The sequence below is a fragment of the Coregonus clupeaformis genome, chromosome 20 (assembly GCF_020615455.1).
Source record: "Coregonus clupeaformis isolate EN_2021a chromosome 20, ASM2061545v1, whole genome shotgun sequence".
Taxonomy (NCBI): domain Eukaryota; kingdom Metazoa; phylum Chordata; class Actinopteri; order Salmoniformes; family Salmonidae; genus Coregonus; species Coregonus clupeaformis.
Window position 1 is genome coordinate 45,728,616 of NC_059211.1, and position 21,799 is coordinate 45,750,414.

General features: G+C 44.6%; 1 protein-coding gene and 1 non-coding gene across 2 annotated transcripts in view; both read right to left on the minus strand.

The window, feature by feature from the left end:
- Positions 1-2,946: 2,946 nt before the first annotated feature.
- Positions 2,947-21,799, minus strand: part of LOC121533511 (C3 and PZP-like alpha-2-macroglobulin domain-containing protein 8) — a 50,233-nt gene continuing 31,380 nt past the window's right edge. Inside the window, exons 29-43 of the mRNA XM_041839515.2 lie at positions 21,669-21,743; positions 20,102-20,267; positions 18,270-18,356; positions 18,001-18,137; positions 17,564-17,719; positions 16,851-16,913; positions 14,820-15,073; positions 14,612-14,699; positions 10,441-10,515; positions 10,215-10,320; positions 9,877-9,987; positions 8,461-8,673; positions 7,479-7,553; positions 5,603-5,792; positions 2,947-3,878 (exon numbers count right to left, since the gene is read on the minus strand). Of these exons, the coding sequence (XP_041695449.2) occupies position 3,878; positions 5,603-5,792; positions 7,479-7,553; positions 8,461-8,673; positions 9,877-9,987; positions 10,215-10,320; positions 10,441-10,515; positions 14,612-14,699; positions 14,820-15,073; positions 16,851-16,913; positions 17,564-17,719; positions 18,001-18,137; positions 18,270-18,356; positions 20,102-20,267; positions 21,669-21,743 (1,797 nt within the window). The 3' untranslated portion in view covers positions 2,947-3,877. The remainder of the gene's footprint in view (positions 3,879-5,602; positions 5,793-7,478; positions 7,554-8,460; positions 8,674-9,876; positions 9,988-10,214; positions 10,321-10,440; positions 10,516-14,611; positions 14,700-14,819; positions 15,074-16,850; positions 16,914-17,563; positions 17,720-18,000; positions 18,138-18,269; positions 18,357-20,101; positions 20,268-21,668; positions 21,744-21,799) is intronic.
- Positions 13,335-13,389, minus strand: LOC121534366. The gene has a single exon (XR_005994598.1). It is a non-coding gene; the product is annotated as a U7 small nuclear RNA (small nuclear RNA).

Here is a 21,799-nt window from a genome sequence, read left to right on the forward strand (position 1 = left end):
ATTGAACTCTTTGGCCTGAATGCCAAGCGTCACATCTGGAGGAAACCTGGCACCATCCCTACGGTGAAGCATGGTTGTGGCAGCAACATGCTTTGGGGATGTTTTTCAGCGGCAGGGACTGGGAGACTAGTCAGGATCGAGGGAAAGATGAATGGAGCAAAGTACAGCGAGATCCTTGATGAAAACCTGCTCCAGAGCGCTTAGGACCTCAGACTGAGGTGAAGGTTGACCTTCCAACAGGACAACGACCCTAAGCACAAAGCCAAGACAATGCAGGAGTGGCTTCAGGACAAGTCTCTGAATGTCCTTGAGTGGCCCAGCCAGAGCCTGGACTTGAACCCGATCAAACATCTCTGGAGAGACCTGAAAATAGCTGTGCAGCGACGCTCCCCATCCAACCTGAAACTCCCCAAATAGAGGTGTGCCAACTTAAGCTTGTAGCGGCATACCCAAGAAGTCTCGAGGCTGTAATTGCTGCCTAAGGTGCTTCAACAAAGTACTGAGTAAAGGGTCTGAATACTTATGTAAATGTGATATTTGATAAACTTGCAAAAGTTTCTAAAAACCTGTTTTCGCTTTGTCATTATGGGGTAATGTGTGTCGATTGATGAGGGGAAAAAAATAATTTAATCAATTTTAGAATAAGGCTGTAATGTAACAAAATGTGGAAAAGGTCAAGGGGTCTGAATACTTTCCGAATGCACTGTATTCTCCTTCTTGACATAGCACAGTATATGATACACTGAATTTGAGAAAGACAATGCATATTATAACATATGTAACGTGTTATCTGACAGAGTTTTACACCATCATTCCTGTAGTTTGACCATACAGTGGGCTCATTGCCCATTCAATAACCTCTACATCGAAACGACATATCCATGTGCCGTTTGGACCAGGTATTCATTTTAAACAGCAGCAGAAGCACACACTATAGTTGTCAGAAGCTACACTACCGGTCAAAAGTTTTAGAACACCTATTCATTCAAGGGGTTTTATTTATTTTTTACTATTTTCTACATTGTAGAATAATAGTGAAGACATCAAAACTATGAAATAACACATATGGAATCATGTAGTAACCAAAAAATTGTTAAACAAATCAAACTATATTTTATATCTGAGATTCTTCAAATAGCCACCCTTTGCTTTGATGACAGCTTTGCACACTCTTGGCATTCTCTCAACCAGCTTCACCTGGAATGCTTCTCCAACAGTCTTGAATGAGTTCCCACATATGCTGAGCACTTGTTGGCTGCTTTTCCTTCACTCTGCGGTCCGACTCATCCCAAACCATCTCAATTGGGTTGAGGTCGGGGGATTGTGGAGGCCAGGTCATTTGATGCAGCACTCCCTCACTCTCCTTCTTGGTCAAATAGCCCTTACACAGCCTGGAGGTGTGTTGGGTCATTGTCCTGTTGAAAAAGAAATTATAATCCCACTAGGCCAAACCAGATGGGATGGCGTATTGCTGTAGAATGTTGTGGTGGCCATGCTGGTTAAGTGTGCCTTGAATTCTAAATAAATCACAGACAGTGTCACCAGCAAAGCACCCCCACACCATAACACCTCCTCCTCCATGCTTTACGGTGGGAAATACACATGCGGAGATCATCCGTTCACCCACACCGCGTCTCACAAAGACACAGTGGTTGGAACCAAAAATCTCCAATTTGGACTCCAGACCAAAGGACAAATTTCCACCGGTCTAATGTCCATTGCTCGTGTTTCTTGGCCCAAGCAAGTCTCTTCTTATTGGTGTCCTTTAGTAGTGGTTTCTTTGCAGCAATTCGACCATGAAGGCCTGATTCACGCAGTCTCCTCTGAACAGTTGATGTTGAGATGTGTCTGTTACTTGAACTCTGTGAAGCATTTATTTAGGCTGCAATTTCTGAGGCTGGTAACTCGAATGAACTTATCCTCTGCAGCAGAGGTAACTCTGGGTCTTCCATTCCTGTGGTGGTCCTCATGAGAGCCAGTTTCATTATAGCACTTGATGGTTTTTGCGACTGTACTTGAAGAAACTTTCAAAGTTCTTGACATTTTCCGGATTGACTGACACTCATGTCTTAAAGTAATGATGGACTGTCGTTTGTCTTTGCTTATTTGAGCTGTTCTTGCCATAATATGGACTTGGTCTTTTACCAAATAGGGCTATCTTCTGTATACCCCCACCTTGTCACAGCACAACTGATTGGCTCAAACGAAGGAAAGAAATTCCACAAATTAACTTTTAAGAAGGCACACCTGTTAATTGAAATGCATTCCAGGTGACTACCTCATGAAGCTGGTTGAGAGAATGCCAAGAGTGTGCAAAGCTGTCATCAAGGCAAAGGGTGGCTATTTGAAGAATATAAAATATAAAATATATTTTGATTTGTTTAACACTTTTTTGGTTAATACATGATTCCATATGTGTTATTTCATAGTTTTGATGTCTTCACTATTATTCTACAATGTAGAAAATAGTCAAAATAAAGAAAAACCCTTGAATGACTAGGTGTTCTAAAACTTTTGACTGGTAGTGTATATTATAACTGAGAACATTGACAAGTGCCTTAACCAACATTAACAGGTTCCAACACTCTCCTGGCTGCTGTTTAGGTAACCTGAGTGTGTTTTTAACAGGGGCAAACACACACGGGTTGGTCCAGCTGCACACAGCCATTCCAGGGGTCACAGAGTCACAGCCTTCAAAGCAGAGGGTATTCTGAAGGGCCACAGTGCTTCATAATAACACAGCTAACTGCTGACAGGATGACAGGAAATTCTCCTCAGGCTAAACTACGTTTCAAAATAAATGGACCAACACAACTCCTTAACCACCAGGTCTGTTACTAGTTTCCTATGTAACATATAGGCCTATACATATAGGGAATATAATTACTGCTACCTGAGGAGAGACTTACAGTAGCATGTAAAGTTAACTGCAAACAGAGACATGGATTGTATACAAAGTTTATTCTCTTGTTTTTCAAAAGCAACTGTATTGAAAATGGATGTGGGGTTACATTGGTTTAAATGTGGTAAATTTACAATAATTCCAAACCTTTATTCTTGTTTTAGGCTTTCAATAATCAAAATTTAACAAAACAAAATAGCTTATGTACTGTACAATCAAATCCCTGTCTGTTCAACAGTAAGGTGACAGCTATACCCAAATAGGACTTATGTGGAGATATTGGTAGATTGGTAAATATGTTTAGAAGAACTGAGTTTATCTTAATCCTCCAGTTTAAGCCTGCAGAAATTCAGTCTCTAGTAGGTTAACACATCAAATAAGTACATAAATATATCCACTGTACACCTCAGTGTTTGACCTAAGGCTTCCTCAGAATAAAAATAGGTGCATCACATCTTGCCATATTTTTTATGAATTAAATGAAGACATTGGTGACGGTGACAGGACAAGAAGGCAATTGGGGGCAGCATTGGAACAAATAAAACAAAAAAAGCACTAGCTACAAATAAATACCACAGATAGAAAAAACAACAAAACATTTGTTTTAACTCATGTGCAATTACAAACATAAATACTTGATTATTCAATCTAGAGGTTACAGAAAAACAATGTAAAGGCACTACAGTGAATATCAAAGACGCTATGGTGTCTACTGGTGAATAGGAGACTGGAGATATAAAAGAGAGAGAAATACAGAGGGTTGGAGGGGGACTAGATTAGTAACACACACACACACACACGCGCGCGCGCACGTAGTCCTTAAGTCATTCATATGCGCGTACACACACACACCCCACCATCTCTTCCTTTCAGACTGGGCAGTCCCCACTTTTCCTTCTCTCTCCACCCACTCTAACATATTAACAAACAATGTACAATTTGGAGATCTGGCTGGTGATGCAGTCAGGGGCAGTTTCTGTGAAGGAGAGGAGAACAGTACACTGAATAAGATCTCTGATGATGTTCTTCATTGCAATTTGATAGAAAGGTACAGATATGCTATCTTTGATGTAATGCAGTGGAGGCTCCTCAGAGGAGGATGGGGAGGACCATCATAAAAATAGTAAAACATTAAAAAAGTTATCCTTTTAGATAAAACTATACTAAATATATTCACGTCACCAAATAAATGATTAAAATACACTGTTTTGCAATGAAGGTCTACAGTAGCCTCAACAGCACTCTGTAGGGTAGCACCATGGTGTAGCCGGAGGACAGCTAGCTTCCATCCTCCTCTGGGTAAATGTACTTTAATACAAAACCTAAGAGGCTCATGGTTCTCGCCCCCTTCCATAGATTTACACAGTAATTATGACAAGTTCCGGAGGACGTCCTCCAACCTATCAGAGCTCTTGCAGCATGAACTGACATGTTGTCCACCCAATCAAAGGATCAGAAAATTAATCTAGTACTGAAAGCATAAGCTACAGCTAGCTAGCACTGCAGTCCATAAAATGTGGTGAGTAGTTGACTCAGAGAGAAAAAGACAATAGTTGAACAGTTTTGAACAAATCAATTTCTTCCAAAATGAAGCAGAAGCAAGAGCGAGAGTTAATAAATAAATAAAAAACGTTCAGTTTCACTTACTTAGCTAGCATACTAGTTTAGCATACTCAAACAGCCTGCTCAAACAGAGGGATGCTATGTTAGCTAGCTGGCTATGACTATCCAACACAACACTGGAACTCTTCCAAGGTAAGCTTTTGGTTTTTCTAATTTATTGCCACCGGGGCCCGCCAGTGTAAGTGCTAAACTGCTTACTGACTGTACACTAACGTTACTGCATGACTGTAGCGGGTTTACTAACACGTTAGTTCTATTCGCTATGTTGACTATGACTTTAGCAAATATGGTGACAACGATATAGGCTTTGTGTAGCGGTTATGATATGGTTTGGCTTGGATTGGTTTTTTCGCCTGGTCACATACAGCTTATGTGTTGTGCATTAAAGTCCACAAGTGAAGTGAAAAGGTGAGAGGAGGAGAGCGCATAGATGCTAGAAGGAATACAACGTGGCAGCTATGAAAGTTAACTGTGTTTATGCGTGATCAGGGGTGTATTCATTCCGCTGATTCTGAAGCAAACGGAACGGGGATAAACATACCTGAATTTGTTCAATAGAAACTTGTTTGCAACTTAATGATTACACCCTAGATCAGCTACATGCAAACAAGAGTATGCAAGGCAGTATTGAATGTGTCACTGTCTGTCCATGTGTCACTGTCTGTCACCTCAAATTTTTCTCTCGACCTGTGTGCAGCTACGTTGTAAACTTTCATTCATAGGCTAGGTTGTAGCAACCTCATGATGGATATAGGGAAAATGTGAGTATCATGTAGTAGCCTAAACCTATCGCTGTTACATTGAGCTGGGTGAATGGAATATGAATGATAGTCATCCAATATGCTATAATAGAAATAAGAAGTAAAATTGTCCTCCCTCATCTTAAACGGCACTGACTGCCACTGATGTAGAGTTATCTGAATACACTTTGTTATTACAGCGGAAATAGACTGAAACAGGTTTGAGGTTACAAAGTCACAGTTTACTTAATTTCAAGTCCTATCCACATTACCACCGTGCTAACGGTTCCAACTCAGTGTTGTTGTGCAGACAGACGGGGAGGTCAGAGGGCCATACCATCGCTCATGGGTGTCCTTTGTGTCCAGTGTGGGTAGCTGGCTATCTGATGGACTCTCCTGCTCTCCCCCCTGCTCCCCTGCCGCCAGCTCAAAGTGGTCCTCCCCCTCCACAGCGAAGGGTTCTGAGTCTGGGTCATACTCATAGGAGTAGTAGGACACCTCAGCCATGGAACCCTGCTCTTCCTCACCTACAGCACAAGAGAGAGGGACAGAGATAGGGGAGGAGGGATGGTAAAAAAAAAATCACAAAAAAATAGTTTTGAGAGAACACTAGCTTTGGCAAAAAAGTCAACGGGTATAACAGTATGTTTCCACAGAGTATCTACCAAAAATGAGTTAATTGTACAAAGTGGCCAGTAGGGGTCACTATGTCCTTTAAAAGTTCAGCCTCATGTGAAGCACTGCATGCACACTGCTCCTTTTGGAAATCATACATTTCAAATGAGTACACACACTACATTACATTTATTTTAATCAGTCTCTTAAACAGAGTATTTTGTTGAATTAATCGTGCCCTCAGCTCTGACGCTGTTTCACCACTAAGGGACATGTCCACACAGAGGAACTGATTCCAAAGTCTCAATGTCTTCACTTGATCTGTTGAGAATGCGGTCAGATTCTTGGCACACAAAATCACATCAATCACAATCTACCTAACCTAACGCACAGAGGAGCTCAGGTCAACAACATATAATAGCTCAGAATTACAGTTTGCACAATGTTCATTGAGTGTAATAATCTGGTTTGATACATGTTTTCTGTACGTGTGTACCGCACTAGAGTTTTAATGGCATTCCTGTGGTGAGGTCTCTTCCATTGTGAAGCATCAGTCTTTGTACTGAGGAGACCTTTGACCTTTGTGGAACTCCATTAAAGCTACTGTGAGCTGCAGGCTGGGAACAAGTCAGCACAGGCATAGGCCACATCAAACACACACGCACGCACGGACGTGAGCCTACTCTATATCACAGCCACGATTCCTGCTACACACCAACATAAAAGTGATATATCTGACCAGGAGTTCTGTAACAAGTTATTTAAGCTTGACATCTTCGTGAACCCTGTGGTGGAGCAACAAATATCACCTTTAAGAAAAACGATCCCCCTAAGGAAAGCCTATCCTCCTGTTTATCTGAATGTGAGAGTAGTCTGTAGAAGTGATCCGCTGAGGAGTCAGTGCTCTACTTCCCCTCTCCTCACCTTTCCTGCAGACTGGGGCAAGTCCCAACAGCCCCCAGCACACTGCAGGCAGACAGAGTGATCAGACCTGGAGGACAGGAGGGAAGGGACTCTCATCTATACCTCTAGCTCTTCTAAAACACTGATCAAACTCTTTATACTTTATAAGCAAGAAAAAGCAGATGCATGTTGGTGGACATATACTTTACAGTGGGTGTAGGCTACAGCAAACTATTGTAGCAGTCTGTATGTGAATGTTCTCAGAGGGTTGCATGTGTATAGTCGGAGCTGGAGTAAGCTCCAATCCCTCATACAATACAGATCAATGGATAAAACAGGTAGACATTTACAGTGGGCACAGTAGAGGTCTGGGCCTCTGTCAGGCATGTATACAGTGTCTTAGAGCGGGAACAGAGCAGAGCAGGGTTCGCAAAAGTATGAGTCTGCACATGTCAACGCCTGCTTCACTCAGAGGTGATACGTCCGAACCCTTGCCTTTGGCTGGCACTCACAACTCACACACTCTTCACACTCCTCAACCCTCACACACACTCACTCCTGCAGCTGGGAACAGCTGGTGTCCAATGAGAGATAGGGGTGGAGGAGGTGTAGAGAGGAAAAGAGAGAGTGGTGTGTGTGTGTCTGTATGAGTTTTTGTGTGTGTGTGTGTGTGCTTTGCCAGGCACTGTATTTACCTTTGTGTACAGGCACAGGAGCTTGCTCTGGTTCCTCGGCTGTTGCAGTCTCTCTGTCCTCCGTGGTGGATTCCACTGTGTGAAAAAAGACAACACAATGACAACAAGCCAATGTTACACGGACCACATATTGTACTGTACGGTTACGGTAAAAGTGTGATATCTTTTCCCGTATTTCCAATGTGGGTGCATATTTCTAAATCACCCATACACAAACAAACGACAATAGGAACACGTATCCGGTCCTTTTGATAATCTACTGTATGAACCACTTGGCACAGGCAGCCTAGTTTTCCCACATAGGTTTTGTCTGTGCCTTTTCCCAATCCGCTCCACAACAAGAAGGCTCCTTTGTTGTTGGTCTGTGCGTCGGAAAGGAATGTGACAGGGTTTTCAAAGGCCTGGACAAAAGCACTCTGTCATTTGGGGTGCCCTGTAATATAGCAGCGCTGGGAAGCTCTCCTCGCAAACTTCATCCAGCCTGCACCTGAACAGCTGTTACCCCAGCCACACACACACACCACCCTTTCTTCTCCAACTTTTGTGTGTGTGTGTGATAGATGATGTGCATGTTGGGCTGCCCTGCACCCTCTTCCCAGCACATCCTCTCTTCAATTCCTCAAAGGGTGTTTCTAATAATCACAACATTTTGGAGACATATTTTCGGTGGATGTAATGTTTGACTATGAACTAGATCATGTTTTAGCTCTTCAATGTGTGACAGCTGACCGATAAATTAGAGCCACATGTGGGCCTGGCTGGCAGAGCCACTGGGAGGGGTACAGAGCCTGGCATGCTAGTGTTAGGAGCAGTCAGTGGGTGTGGTGGATTTTAATTAAATCCATTCAGAGGACGAATTGACATCAAACTCATGAATTTATTAATTGGCCATTACTGTCATTGAGGATTTTTCAGCTCATGAACTTCATTTGAAATGGAATGGAGCCAATCCCTGGTAGAGTAGTCGATAGAGTTGTCTTACTCTGAGGACACTGGGACATGGGCACTTGTTCTATGCGGGTCCCGTTGCGGCAGGCGAAGACCTCCATCTGGCACTGATTCTGGTAGAGATGTCTGTCTGAGCCACACACCAGCTCCCCGTCATAGCCACAGTCCCTGTAGCAGGTGCAACGCTCAAACTGCTCCTCCTCCAGACAGCCAAACACGTTGTTACATTGGTTCCCCTGGACAAAGCCTGGGTCAGAGGAAACACACAGGACAAGATACTTTTTTTTTTTTTTTTACTTTGGGGATCTTTTGCATTTTTCTTACAATGTTTATCAACATTGTGTGTAAACATTGTGTGACTTTAGTTGTGAAATTTAACCATCATGATAGAGCTCGCCAGCTTGTCGCCATAAAAACCGGAAATTAGTTACCTCAGGTTCGTTCAGCCATCCCTATGGGGAAAATGAATGGGGTAAGAATAGGGTTTTGGGATAAATGCCTCAAATAAGGTCTGAGGTTAACACTAGTGCTTTATGTGCTTTTTTAAATTACATAAACACTTCAAAAATCACAAAAAGTGACGCTAGCTGATGAAGATTATCATAGACCAAAATGTAAGATTTCCTAAGCCTGTGTTTACCACAGACCTTATTTTCGGTGTTTATCCTAAAACCATACAAAACCTCCATTCATTTTCCCATAAGCTTTGTCCAACGAACCATGGTGGAGTGCCTACAAAAATACACCATTACTATTACTTTCTATAGTCAAAGTGCACAGGACAAAAAACTATCCCAACCATGGGTCAGGCAAAGAGTAGGAAAAAGAGAATATATCTTTCATAGGAAGGAAAGTTAAGACAGAGAGAGAGAAAAAAGAAAGAGTGTGAGAGGATGTGTGTGTTGATGAGAGCGGTTCCCCAGGGTCTGAGCATGGCCTTGGTTCCAGCTGCATGGGGTCCCAGCCCCTCAGGCTCTCTCTCAGCCAGGCCGGCAAAACACAGTGCCAACACACACAGGGTCATCCACTCGTCACCACGGTGACAGGAGCAAACTTCGCCATTTGTTGTAGCAACATCGGCCCCCGCTAATAAGAGTGTGTGTGTGTCTCTCTGAAACGAAAACACTCGGCTCGGCACGATGACAACCAGGGACAGTGGGCATTCCTGTGCGGGCCTGCTATTCTGTTTCTTCTCTTTCCAATATCGGCCCGTGCCAATAACAATTTAGGCACGACACACACGCTCTTAGAAAGCATAGGGACAGGAAATGGAGTTTTACAGAGGAGCCCCATGAGACATGTCACACTTTCACTCTCTCTCTCTCTCTCTCTCTCTCTCGCTCTCTCTGTTCTATTAGCTGGGCTTAATGGGCACTAACACAAATATAATGTCGTAGTTCCATTAATGGAAATACAGTAAAGTGTTGTAACTCGGTGGTGTAACTCTTACCTATCCAGTGGTTGGTTGAGCTCTCCACCTCGTTGCACGTGGTGCCGTCACACAGCTCGCGGGCCAGTGGACTGCTCTCGCTCACGTTGTAAAAGCGGGTGGCCTCAAACGCTGTGGAGAGAGAGACAGTAACACACACACACACACAAAGCTTTGTATGAGTGGTGGATGCACCTCTCTCCACAAAAGAACGCTGTATCTATTATTTAAACCACAGACTAGAGAATTCCAATTTCCTCTGAGAGAAGGCTGTCGATAAATCATACTAAATCATTGTGAAGACAGAGGAGGGTTTTCCTGCTCGCAAAGTGAGCATATTCATTACATCAGAGGCACACCTGGTTCGTAGTAGTCATACACCTTGACCGGAACAGGTGCTGTCTTGCCCACTATGTACTGCCTGACAGCCTGAAAGGCCACACACGTCATACACTGACTGGAGATCTGTGTGGTGGGACAAACATAGAGACAGGTCAAACGTTAACCAGTTAGAACTGATCTCAGTACAGTACACCACAGCTATAAACAGATTACAATGGTGATATACTGGTATGGCTAACTCACCTCATCAAAGTAGAAGAGGACCTTCCTTCCGTCCACTTCGTACCTCTTCAGACCAACCCTCTTGTCCATCAGCAGCTGTTTGATGAGAAAAGGGGAGTGGATGGGGGTCAGTGTATATTCTAATCTACAATTAACCAAACATTTAATAACATCCCTTACAACAAACACTATTATAATAATAATAATAATAATAATAATATAATATGCCATTTAGCAGACGCTTTTATCCAAAGCGACTTACAGTCATGCGTGCATACATTTTTGTGTATGGGTGGTCCCGGGGATCGAACCCACTACCTTGGCGTTACAAGCGCCGTGCTCTACCAGTGTCAAAACCTTTTAGTTTAAAGGGTTAAATGCTAAGCTTTTTTGTTGTCTCACTGGTCAATGAGTATTCTGGTGATCTCATTTCAGCCTAGTTGTAGATAGGTCAAGCCTGTTTACAAGCTGAAGAGAGGGAGCCAGAGACAGCTTCCAATAACAGCATCAGTATCTATGAGGGAGTTGCTGTTTACTGCGTAAGGGGGTGGGTGTTGGGGGAACATGGGGGGTTGATGGGGGAACGGGGTGTTAATTCCTCCTACAGGGCTCTCTAGGTGGCAGTCCTACGGACAGATTCAGTTTATGAGGTGCTCAGCCTGAGCTGGCGCCACTGGGACACACACACACACACACACACACACACACACACACACACACACACACACACACACACACACACACACACACACACACACACACACACAGTTTGGTAGAGAGTGATAAAGTGTGTGTGTGTGTGAGTAGGCTGTGTGTTGGCTGTGTTGTTTTTTCCCTTGACAATAACTATAATTACAGTAACAACTTGAAATGTATTCCATTCAACTTCTCTTAGCACTTACAGTAACATAAGATAGGTAGCATAGTTAATGTGAGGCATTTTATTCCATTCAGCTCAGCTCATTATATTGATAAAAACAGCTACAGAGGTATAAGCCAAAGTGTGTTGTGTAATCATTCCAATTAACATCTATGAAAACAACAACACATGACTGCGTAAGCGAGGCTCCGTCTCGTAAAGTGAGGAATGCGGCTGGTCAAGGCAGTCAGGCAGTCGTAAGGCAGGGAGGCTAGCAGGGGTGGCTCTGTAAACCTAGATTGTTAGCCACTACACTACACAGGTCAGCACCGACTCCCTCAAGTCTCAGGGAGCTAGTGTGTGTGTGATTGTGTGTGCGCGTGTGTGTTATCTCCCCCCAGGTAGGTGGATAGCTGGAGTCTGGGGCCCATAACTCTGCAGTAATGGGGGAGATAAGCATTTGATGAGGGCCTGGGGAGGTGACCTCAACTAACCTCTCACCCCCTCCTTAAGATGGCTGCCATGGGTCCCTGGGTCTCTCTCCCCTGGCTCTCAGAGGGGGGTAGTTGGGATAAACAGTGGCAACCCCCAGCCCCAGCCCTCCCCTGCCCTGGCGGCTGGGCTTTAGGCCCACAGAGGGTTGGTGCCCCCTGTCCTGGCTCCCAATGGAGCCCCAGAGACACAGTAACCAACACTGGGCCAGAGTTGGCCCTCATCCAGACAACGCTACAGTCCTTAAACACTGCAGTAAAAATACTCTCTCAATACTCTCTCAACTGCTGCATAAACACACACACATAGATCCAGTCGACCCAGTTTTGGCTATGTCTGCCAAGAGTTCCAGCACATCTAAATGAAAAAATACAAAAGTATGGTAGGAATACTATAGTATTCACTGTAGTGTTTTTACAGATTTTACTGTAGTATATTGTAGTATTTACTGCAGTATACTGTAGCATTTACAGTTTATTATAGTATAAATACTGTAGCAAAAAAATTGTAGTATATACTATAGTCATTACTGTAGTGTTTTTGCAGACTGTAGTATACTGTAGTACATTTACATTACATTTTCGTCATTTAGCAGAGCGACTTACAAATTGGTGCATTCACCTTATGATTTTTTTTTGGGGGGGGGGGCTTGGGTAGGGGGAGAGTAGAAGGATTACTTTTATCCTATCCCAGGTATTCCTTAAAGAGGTGGGGTTTCAAGTGTCTCCGGAAGGTGGTGAGTGACTCCGCTGTCCTGGCGTCGTGAGGTAGCTTGTTCCACCATTGGGGTGCCAGAGCAGCGAACAGTTTTGACTGGGCTGAGCGGGAACTGTGCTTCCGCAGAGGTAGGGGGGCCAGCAGGCCAGAGGTGGATGAACGCAATGCCCTCGTTTGGGTGTAGGGACTGATCAGAGCCTGAAGGTACGGAGGTGCCGTTCCCCTCACAGCTCCGTAGGCAAGCACCATGGTCTTGTAGCAGATGCGGGCTTCAACTGGAAGCCAGTGGAGTGTGCGGAGGAGCGGGGTGACGTGAGAGAACTTGGGAAGGTTGAACACCAGACGGGCTGCAGCGTTCTGGATGAGTTGTAGGGGTTTAATGGCACAGGCAGGGAGCCCAGCCAACAGCGAGTTGCAGTAATCCAGACAGGAGATGACAAGTGCCTGGATTAGGACCTGTGCCACTTCCTGTGTAAGGTAGGGTCGTACTCTGCAAATGTTGTAGAGCATGAACCTACAGGATCGGGTCAACGCTTTGATGTTAGCGGAGAACGACAGGGTGTTGTCCAGGGTCACGCCAAGGTTCTTTGTACTCTGGGAGGAGGACACAACAGAGTTGTCAACCGTGATGGCGAGATCATGGAGCGGGCAGTCCTTCCCCGGGAGGAAGAGCAGCTCCGTCTTGCCGAGGTTCAGCTTGAGGTGGTGATCCGTCATCCACACTGATATGTCTGTCAGACATGCAGAGATGCGATTCGCCACCTGTATTTACTGTAGTGTTTTTGGGGACATTACTGTAGTATTTACTAAAGTGTTTTTGTCCTTATTATCCTTTGACATAGAAGTGGAGGGCTTTCTCCTTGATGAAACCTACTGGAGAAATACTAAAAGAGCAAATGTTCCATAACCTGTAGGTAGGTAGGACTGGGGTCTGAATGGAGAGCTTTTGCTCTTTTCTATAACCATAGGGAACACAATATATTTACATTTACGTCATTTAGCAGACGCTCTTATCCAGAGCGACTTACAAATTGGTGCATTCACCTTATAGCCAGTGGGATAACCACTTTACAAAGTTTTTTTTTTTTTTGGGGGGGGGGTAGAAGGATTACTTTATCCTATCCCAGGTATTCCTTAAAGAGGTGGGGTTTCAAGTGTCTCCGGAAGGTGGTGAGTGACTCCGCTGTCCTGGCGTCGTGAGGGAGCTTGCTCCAACAATATATGGTCTATACTTGGCATGTAGGTTTCTCACTTACAGGTGACACAAATTGGGATATGGGGGAGGGGAATGGGCAGGGTATATACAAATAAATACTGTAGTATTTACTATATATATATATAATGTTTTTTTTTGCAGGTTGTTGTTTTTTTGCAGACATTTTTGCAGTATTTACTACAGTGTTTTTTTTGTCAATAATACCATAGTATTTACTAAAGTATTCAACAGTATACTACAAAATGACATACTAAGTACTACACATGGTTGAGGGATACTACCGTATGTAGTATAGTATTCTACAGTATACTACTGTTTACTACATAATTATATTGTAAGGACTATAGTATTCTATAGTAAACTGTATAATTCTTTATGTGGGCAATAGCAGAGCCACAGGTCTCAGCCACTCAACGTCTTCATCCATTGATAAGCAAATCTCCACAAACACCTTTCTGAGACGCAGTGGGGAAGAACATGAGCAGCATAAACAGCAACAGAGGAGAAACAATGTCATGGCATGTAATAGAGTTTTAAAAAATTGAGTGTGTGTGGGGGGGAGGGGCAGTTAAATATACAGTAGTTTACTAAGCTACCAATTACTTTACACTGGAAGAAGTTAAGCTACACTAAAACTACCCTTAAGAAAAATATAGTACTTCACCACATCCAAACTACTTCGTGATAAATAATCATATTTAAATCTGAAATATTTAATTTAGCCTATTAAACACAAAAACGGTTTCAAGTGAGAATTAGGAAGCCGAAAAAGAAAGGACATTCGTGCCTACTTCACCTGATAAATTCCACGCCACACCGCCTCCTCTGAAATGGCCTTCAGATGTGAGCCGTGTCTGTCTGTCTGTCTGTCTGACATTGTAATGTGTGTGTGTATGTTTATGTCCTACCGTCTCCAAGCTTTCCACATCGGCACAGAAACCTGACAGCAGAGGGACCTCCAAGACAGCCATGTTGGAAGAACCTGAGTGGAGCCACCTGAAGAGAGAGAAACAGAGTTAGATGCTAAGCTAAATGCTAGCAGAACTAGGCAAACTACCAGGCTAAATGCTAGCTAGGCTAAAGGCTGCTGCACTGAGCCGACTGTCTCTGCAGTACCTGGCACAAGCTTCCAGGGTGATGCGGTAGTCCAGGTTGTCTTGGTGAGCTGCGGGGTCTTCATCATCGGTGGCCGCCCGGCGTTTGCGGCTCAGCTCTGAGCGGTTGTCGGCACGGGAACGGGAGCGAGGGCTAGGGTGGCGGGGGGAGGGTGGTGCTGGCGGGTGGCGCTCCTGCCTGGGTTCCTTCAGGTCCACCTTGAGCTGGAAAGCTGGCTTGGCCAAGGGGTCAGGCACGTTGTAGGACACATCAATCTGAGGAGAGAACAAGCAGCGTGGCTTAGAGAGACAGAATGTATTCCAGATTGTGGGTGTAATAGAAAGTGCAGAGGTGCAGAGCAAACCTGTGTTGCAGAGAAAACCCATTTAATGTGGAAGCTAGCACACACACACACACACACACACACACACACACACACACACACACACACACACACACACACACACACACACACACACACACACACACACACACACACACACACACACACACACACACACACACACACACACACACAGGCTCTCTCGCTTTCATCATGCTGATGTTGTCGTCTCATTACAGCCCAGGTGCTCCAGGCCTCAGGCACTGTCAGACTGGAGAGAGGGAGAGAGGGATGTGCTGAGGGAGGGAGAGGTGTGGATGGAGGGATAGAGGTGTGAAAGGAGGAAAAGAGATGTGTGTATAGATGGAGGGAGGTATGGAGGAGTGGAGGGGGGCAGAGATAGTCAGCAATAGTGGCCTTCTCCAGCCATGGCTCCTATATACACTGAGTGTACAAAACATTACATACACTGACCAGTTGAATCCATGTGAATGCTATGATCCCTTATTGATGTCACCTGTTAAATCCACTTCAATCAGTGTAGATGAAGGGGAGGATTTTTAAGCCTTGAGACATTTGAGACATGGATTGTGTGTGTGTGTGCCATTCAGAGGGTGAATGGGCAAGACAAAATATTGATGTGCCTTTGAACAGGGTATGGTAGTAGGTGCCAGGCACACCGGTTTGAGTGTATCAAGAACTGCAACACTGCTGGGTTTTTCACGCTCAACAGTTTCCCGTGTGTATCAAGAATGGTCCACCACCCAAAGGACATCCAGTTAACGTGACATAACTGTGGGAAGCATTGGAGTCAACATGGGCCAGCATCTCTGTGGAACGCCTTAATGGCCATGTAATCTTATTATCTCCACCTGACACACCAGAAGAGTACTGGCCAACCCTCGGAACCTGGTTCCTCTCTAGGTTTCTTCTTAAGTTCCTGCCTTTCTAGGGAGTTTTTCTTAGCCATCTGCATTGCTTGCTCTTTGGGGTTTTAGGCTGGGTTTCTATAGCATTTGGTGACAACTGCTGATGTAAAAATGGCTTTATAAAATATATTGGACTGATTGATATATATATATATATATATATATATATATATAACTGCAGCATTAAAACAGTAGTAATACACATAAGCTTTATGTCCTTTTTCAAAGGATCTAATAACTGTTAGTGTTATCTGAAGGATCACAGAGCCCATTTGAGACCAGTGTAATGATCACCTGTCATGTGAAGCTGGATACGGTTGACAGGCTCTTCTAAACATGCAGCAGAGGAGAGGAGAGGAGAGGAGAGGAGAGGAGAGGAGAGGAGAGGAGAGGAGAGGAGAGGAGAGGAGAGGAGAGGAGAGGAGAGGAGAGGAGAGGAGAGGAGAGGAGGAACGCTGTGTTCTATCTAGAGCAGGAAGCTGCATGGGGAACCCCCCCCCCCCCAAGAAGTTGTTTATGCACCCTGGCCTCAAAGAGCCTTTTGTTTTTAGTGACAAGGTACAGCGAAAACAGCATCCTATCCAGGGCGTCAGTGTTATTGAGGAACGAACAGTCCCTGCCGAACAACTGCCTAAGTTCTACCAGATCATTCCAATTTACAGTCAGGAATTTGGGCATTAGAGCAATGAGTCATGGGAATGGACTGGCTTTTCCCCTCTGGTGAATTCTCAGTGTGAGTGAAGGATATAATGGTAGAAGAGGAGATCAGTAGTAACATACCTGCATTAGACAGCAGCCCTCGCCTTTAGCACTGACAAACAGCCCTGTGGGAATACTGGGGATCTAGAGAGAAAGAGAGCGAGAGGAGAGAAAAAAAATGGGGTTGAGAGAGAGAGAAAGAGAGAAAAAGATGGGGGGTGAGAGAGACACTTATCAAGTGAATTAATGCTGTAGACCCAAGCAGCAGCAGTCAAATAGCATGGCCACTAACCAGCACAGCTAAATTACCCCCAATTAAACTGACAGAGCTAATTACGGCAGAGAATTACATGCCCGGCAGAGGGAAGAAAAGTTAATGCCCTCACCTGAGCCATTCCCTCACTGTGACTGATAGGCAGGTGCTTGGGAAGGAGAAGGAAATGTAGACGCATAGCCTGAAAACACTCACTGGTTCCTTCACTGGGAAACACATTCCACTGCTCTTAGATAGCGTCTCATTGTTATCCTCAACTGAATTGACTTTGTGGATGTTATTTAAGGTACCTTTCATAATTGAAAACTGACAATTGTGTAACTTTAGTTTCTATGTGTATCTTGGTCCAGTAGAGATCCCTTCACCACCTGAGCAAGAGCGTTTACCTCAGAAAGAAGATGCCCTTAGGCACAGATCTAGGATCAGATTACCTTCCTCCAATCCTAACCTTAACCATTATGGGAAAAAACATAACTGACCTTACATCAGAGTCTAGTGGCAATGTGACCATACTCCTTACCAAGGCGCTCTGTAGGATCTTTTGGTTGTCGCGGTGCAGTTCAAAGCTCTCCTGGAAGTCCAGGTTTGTAGAGGCCAGAGAGATGGTCAGGTTGACTCCTCCCACGTATGACAGGATGGCATACTCAGACAACGCCTGAAGGGCCACACACGTGTCCTAGGAGAGTGGATGGACAGACAGTTATTAGGAGGCGGCTTTGGACACTGACTGACCAGATGACCAATTACCATTTGTTTCAAATATACCTTTGTGAGACAGTTCTCTCTTCTAAAATAGATTATCAGGCTAACCTGGTAAAACCTGGTAAATTAAAGGTAAAATAAAACCATTTGGCCGCTTAAAAAACACAATAATACATATGGGAGAGATTAATCTGGGAGAATGCTTTTGACTAAGAGGCTGAGAGGCTCTGGTTCTCCAGTGTTTGTGAGGGGTACCTGTGTGGAGGAGAAGCCCCCGAGGGCGTTCCTCTGCTGGGAGAGCCACTTGACCACAGGCAGGGCGGAGGCCACGTCACCCAGCAGGGCGTAGGTCAGCAGTCCATATGCTGTCATCTCCACCTCCGCTGACACCACTGGGACACGGAGGAGACTATTAGCATACAAACACCAGACAGCCTAACTAATACTAAAAGTCAAGATCTAAGAACATCAGAATCATCAGTCATAGAGGATAGTCTAGCTGTGGCCAGACAGTGTGTGTCTACCTGACTGAGAAAGACCGTCACTAAAGCCCATGAAGGTGTCCTCATCTGTCACCGTGCTGCCTGTCAGACTCCAGTGGGTGAAGCCGTCTGATTGAAAGAGAGAAGAAAGACAAAGAAGGAAATGGAGAGAGACGAAAGTGTAAGAAACAGTATGTGGAAGAACAATGGGTCTGTCATGTCAGTTTAGTGTTTTACAGTGAGAGAAAAAAGTATTTGATTTTGTACGTTTGCCCACTGACAAAGAAATGATCAATCTATAATTTTAATGGTAGGTTTATTTGAACAGTGAGAGACAGAATAACAACAAAAAAATCCAGAAAAACACATGTCAAAAATGTTATAAATTGATTTGCATTTTAATGAGGGAAATAAGTATTTGACCTCCTCTCAATCAGAAAGATTTCTGGCTCCCAGGTGTCTTTTATACAGGTAACGAGCTGAGATTAGGAGCACACTCTTAAAGGGAGTGCTCCTAATCTCAGCTTGTTACCTGTATAAAAGACACCTGTCCACAGAAGCAGTCAATCAATCAGATTCCAAACTCTCCACCATGGCCAAGACCAAAGAGCTCTCCAAGGATGTCAGGGACAAGATTGTAGACCTACACAAGGCTGGAATGGGCTACAAGACCATCGCCAAGCAGCTTGGTGAGAAGGTGACAACAGTTGGTGCGATTATTCGCAAATGGAAGAAACACAAAAGACCTGTCAATCTCCCTCGGCCTGGGGCTCCATGCAAGATCTCACCTCGTGGAGTTGCAATGATCATGAGAACGGTGAGGAATCAACCTAGAACTACACGGGAGGATCTTGTCAATGATCTCAAGGCAGCTGGGACCATAGTCACCAAGAAAACAATTGGAAACACACTACGCCGTGAAGGACTGAAATCCTGCAGCGCCCACAAGGTCCCCCTGCTCAAGAAAGCACATATACAGGCCCGTCTGAAGTTTGCCAATGAACATCTGAATGATTCAGAGGAGAACTGGGTGAAAGGGTTGTGGTCAGATGAGACCAAAATCAAGCTCTTTGGCATCAACTCAACTCGCCGTGTTTGGAGGAGGAGGAATGCTGCCTATGACCCCAAGAACACCATCTCCACTGTCAAACATGGAGGTGGAAACATTATGCTTTGGGGGTGTTTTTCTGCTAAGGGGACAGGACAACTTCACCGCATCAAAGGGATGATGGACGGGGCCATGTACCGTCAAATCTTGGGTGAGAACCTCCTTCCCTCAGCCAGGGCATTGAAAATGGGTCGTGGATGGGTATTCCAGCATGACAATGACCCAAAACACACGGCCAAGGCAACAAAGGAGTGGCTCAAGAAGAAGCACATTAAAGCCCTGGAGTGGCCTAGCCAGTCTCCAGACCTTAATGCCGTAGAAAATCTGTGGAGGGAGCTGAAGGTTCGAGTTGCCAAATGTCAGCCTCGAAACCTTAATGACTTGGAGAAGATCTGCAAAGAGGAGTGGAACAAAATCCCTCCTGAGATGTGTGCAAACCTGGTGGCCAACTACAAGAAACGTCTGACCTCTGTGATTGCCAACAAGGGTTTTGCCACCAAGTACTAAGTCATGTTTTGCAGAGGGGTCAAATACTTATTTCCCTCATTAAAATGCAAATCAATTTATAACATTTTTGACATGCGTTTTTCTGGATTTTGTTGTTGTTATTCTGTCTCTCACTGTTCAAATAAACCAACCATTACAATTGTAGACTGATCATGTCTTTGTCAGTGGGCAAACGTACAAAATCAGCAGGGGATCAAATACTTTTTTCCCTCACTGTATATGAATTGGTAGGCAACCAAACTTCCTAACAGCTGAGTACCTTGTGTGATGGCCATGTGGTTGAGGCGTCGGAGGGCGAGGGTGGCGTAGGGGCTTCGTAACAGGGCCAGGGCGTAGGCAGACAGGGCTGTGGTGTACGGGTCATCAGCTGAGTATGTGTTACTCTCCAGGAAACCCTTTGCCTTGGCCACAGCTGTCTTCTCCTCCTGGGGAAGAGTACACATATTTATAGAAATAGACATAAACAAGCACACAGGTGCGCTAACACATGTCACACATATGTGAGCACACAGACCAAACCTTCGTATGAGTAATGGATACACCTCTCTCCACAACTCCCTCCCTCCATCCCTCCGTATTCATCTTTCACTTAAGTCCGGCATATTTGATCTTTGCTGAGTGTTCAAGATCAGTCCTGTTCCAACTCATACTCCCCAACTCAGATGTGCTGCTTATCAAAAGGCTAATAAACATAGACTTTGCCATTAAAGGCAGGAGCTTTTCCAGATGTGCTCAGATGAGAGACCTCAACAGCCACTCACTTTAATCTGTCCAGTCACCTTTTAATTAACTGAATTTGGAAGGAAGAAGGAGTTTTGCTTTGATGTCAAGTATCCCTTTTCAGTTAGTATCAGTTTTAGAGGCCTGATTCTCTGGAGAGCCCTTCAGGATAGATAGGGAAGGATAGGAAGACTGGAAGAGAATAGGTGGGTTTGGTGAAGGGGGAGGGAAATGGATGGAAGGGAACTAGAGTGAAAAAATACTTTGTGAATACTTTGCGAAGAGCTGTGCCTGAATGAACAGAGAGCTAACACAATAACAATCTGGATTTTAACATTGGTATTGGCAACACACTCAATGAAGGACAAAGCATAAACATTACATGGACTCAGTCACTGTACACATAAACAGCAACATTCTTTTGCAACAACGACTTTGGCAGATAAAGGGCATACCACACTTGGCCCTAAAATAAGGACACTGCTACCTTTCAATAGCCAAAGATCTCTTTTTACTAGAGCGACCATGACGTTGATCAAATGTTCAACTGCCAGTGTGTCCTATGTGTTGCTTCAATGCACACTGCAGAGAGTTCAACAGGACGGTGAGCACGTCGTCCAGGGTTCAGCACCAGGGTAAGAGCATGGCGAGGTGACAGGAATGTGGCCTGGGTGTACTACCTTTCACAGGCATCCTTGTCTCTGCATGTCCTCCTCATAAATCTCTTGATGCAGTCAGCCAGGGATTAGATATTAAATTACCACCACTGGAGCATAACAAATATGATTGGGCTCTGTGCCAGGACATCCATATTTCCAACTGATGGGAATGTACTGGCAAACACAGTCGCATGCACGCGCACACACACACACACACACACACACACACACACACACACATAACCTATATCTGGATGAGCGAGAGAGCTGTATTTGTAGTCTGGTATTAGGTCTGAGCCTGAAAGTTTCATTAAATGTCCAATTTACACTAACATATAAATGTCAGGTTAAGATTCGCCCCTTGAGGAATACTGTGCTAAATAATAATGTTCGGGAGGTGAGGGTGTTTAATCGGAGAGGTCATGGTCCCCCCACTGATCCTCTTACCTCCGAAGTTATTCCTGTCTCCAGGAGGGCTGCAACCACATACGCCGTCAACGAGATCTTTCCATGGATTCCTCCCTTTAGATGGAGAATAACACTGGTTAATGGTGCTTATGAAAACACGCACACACACA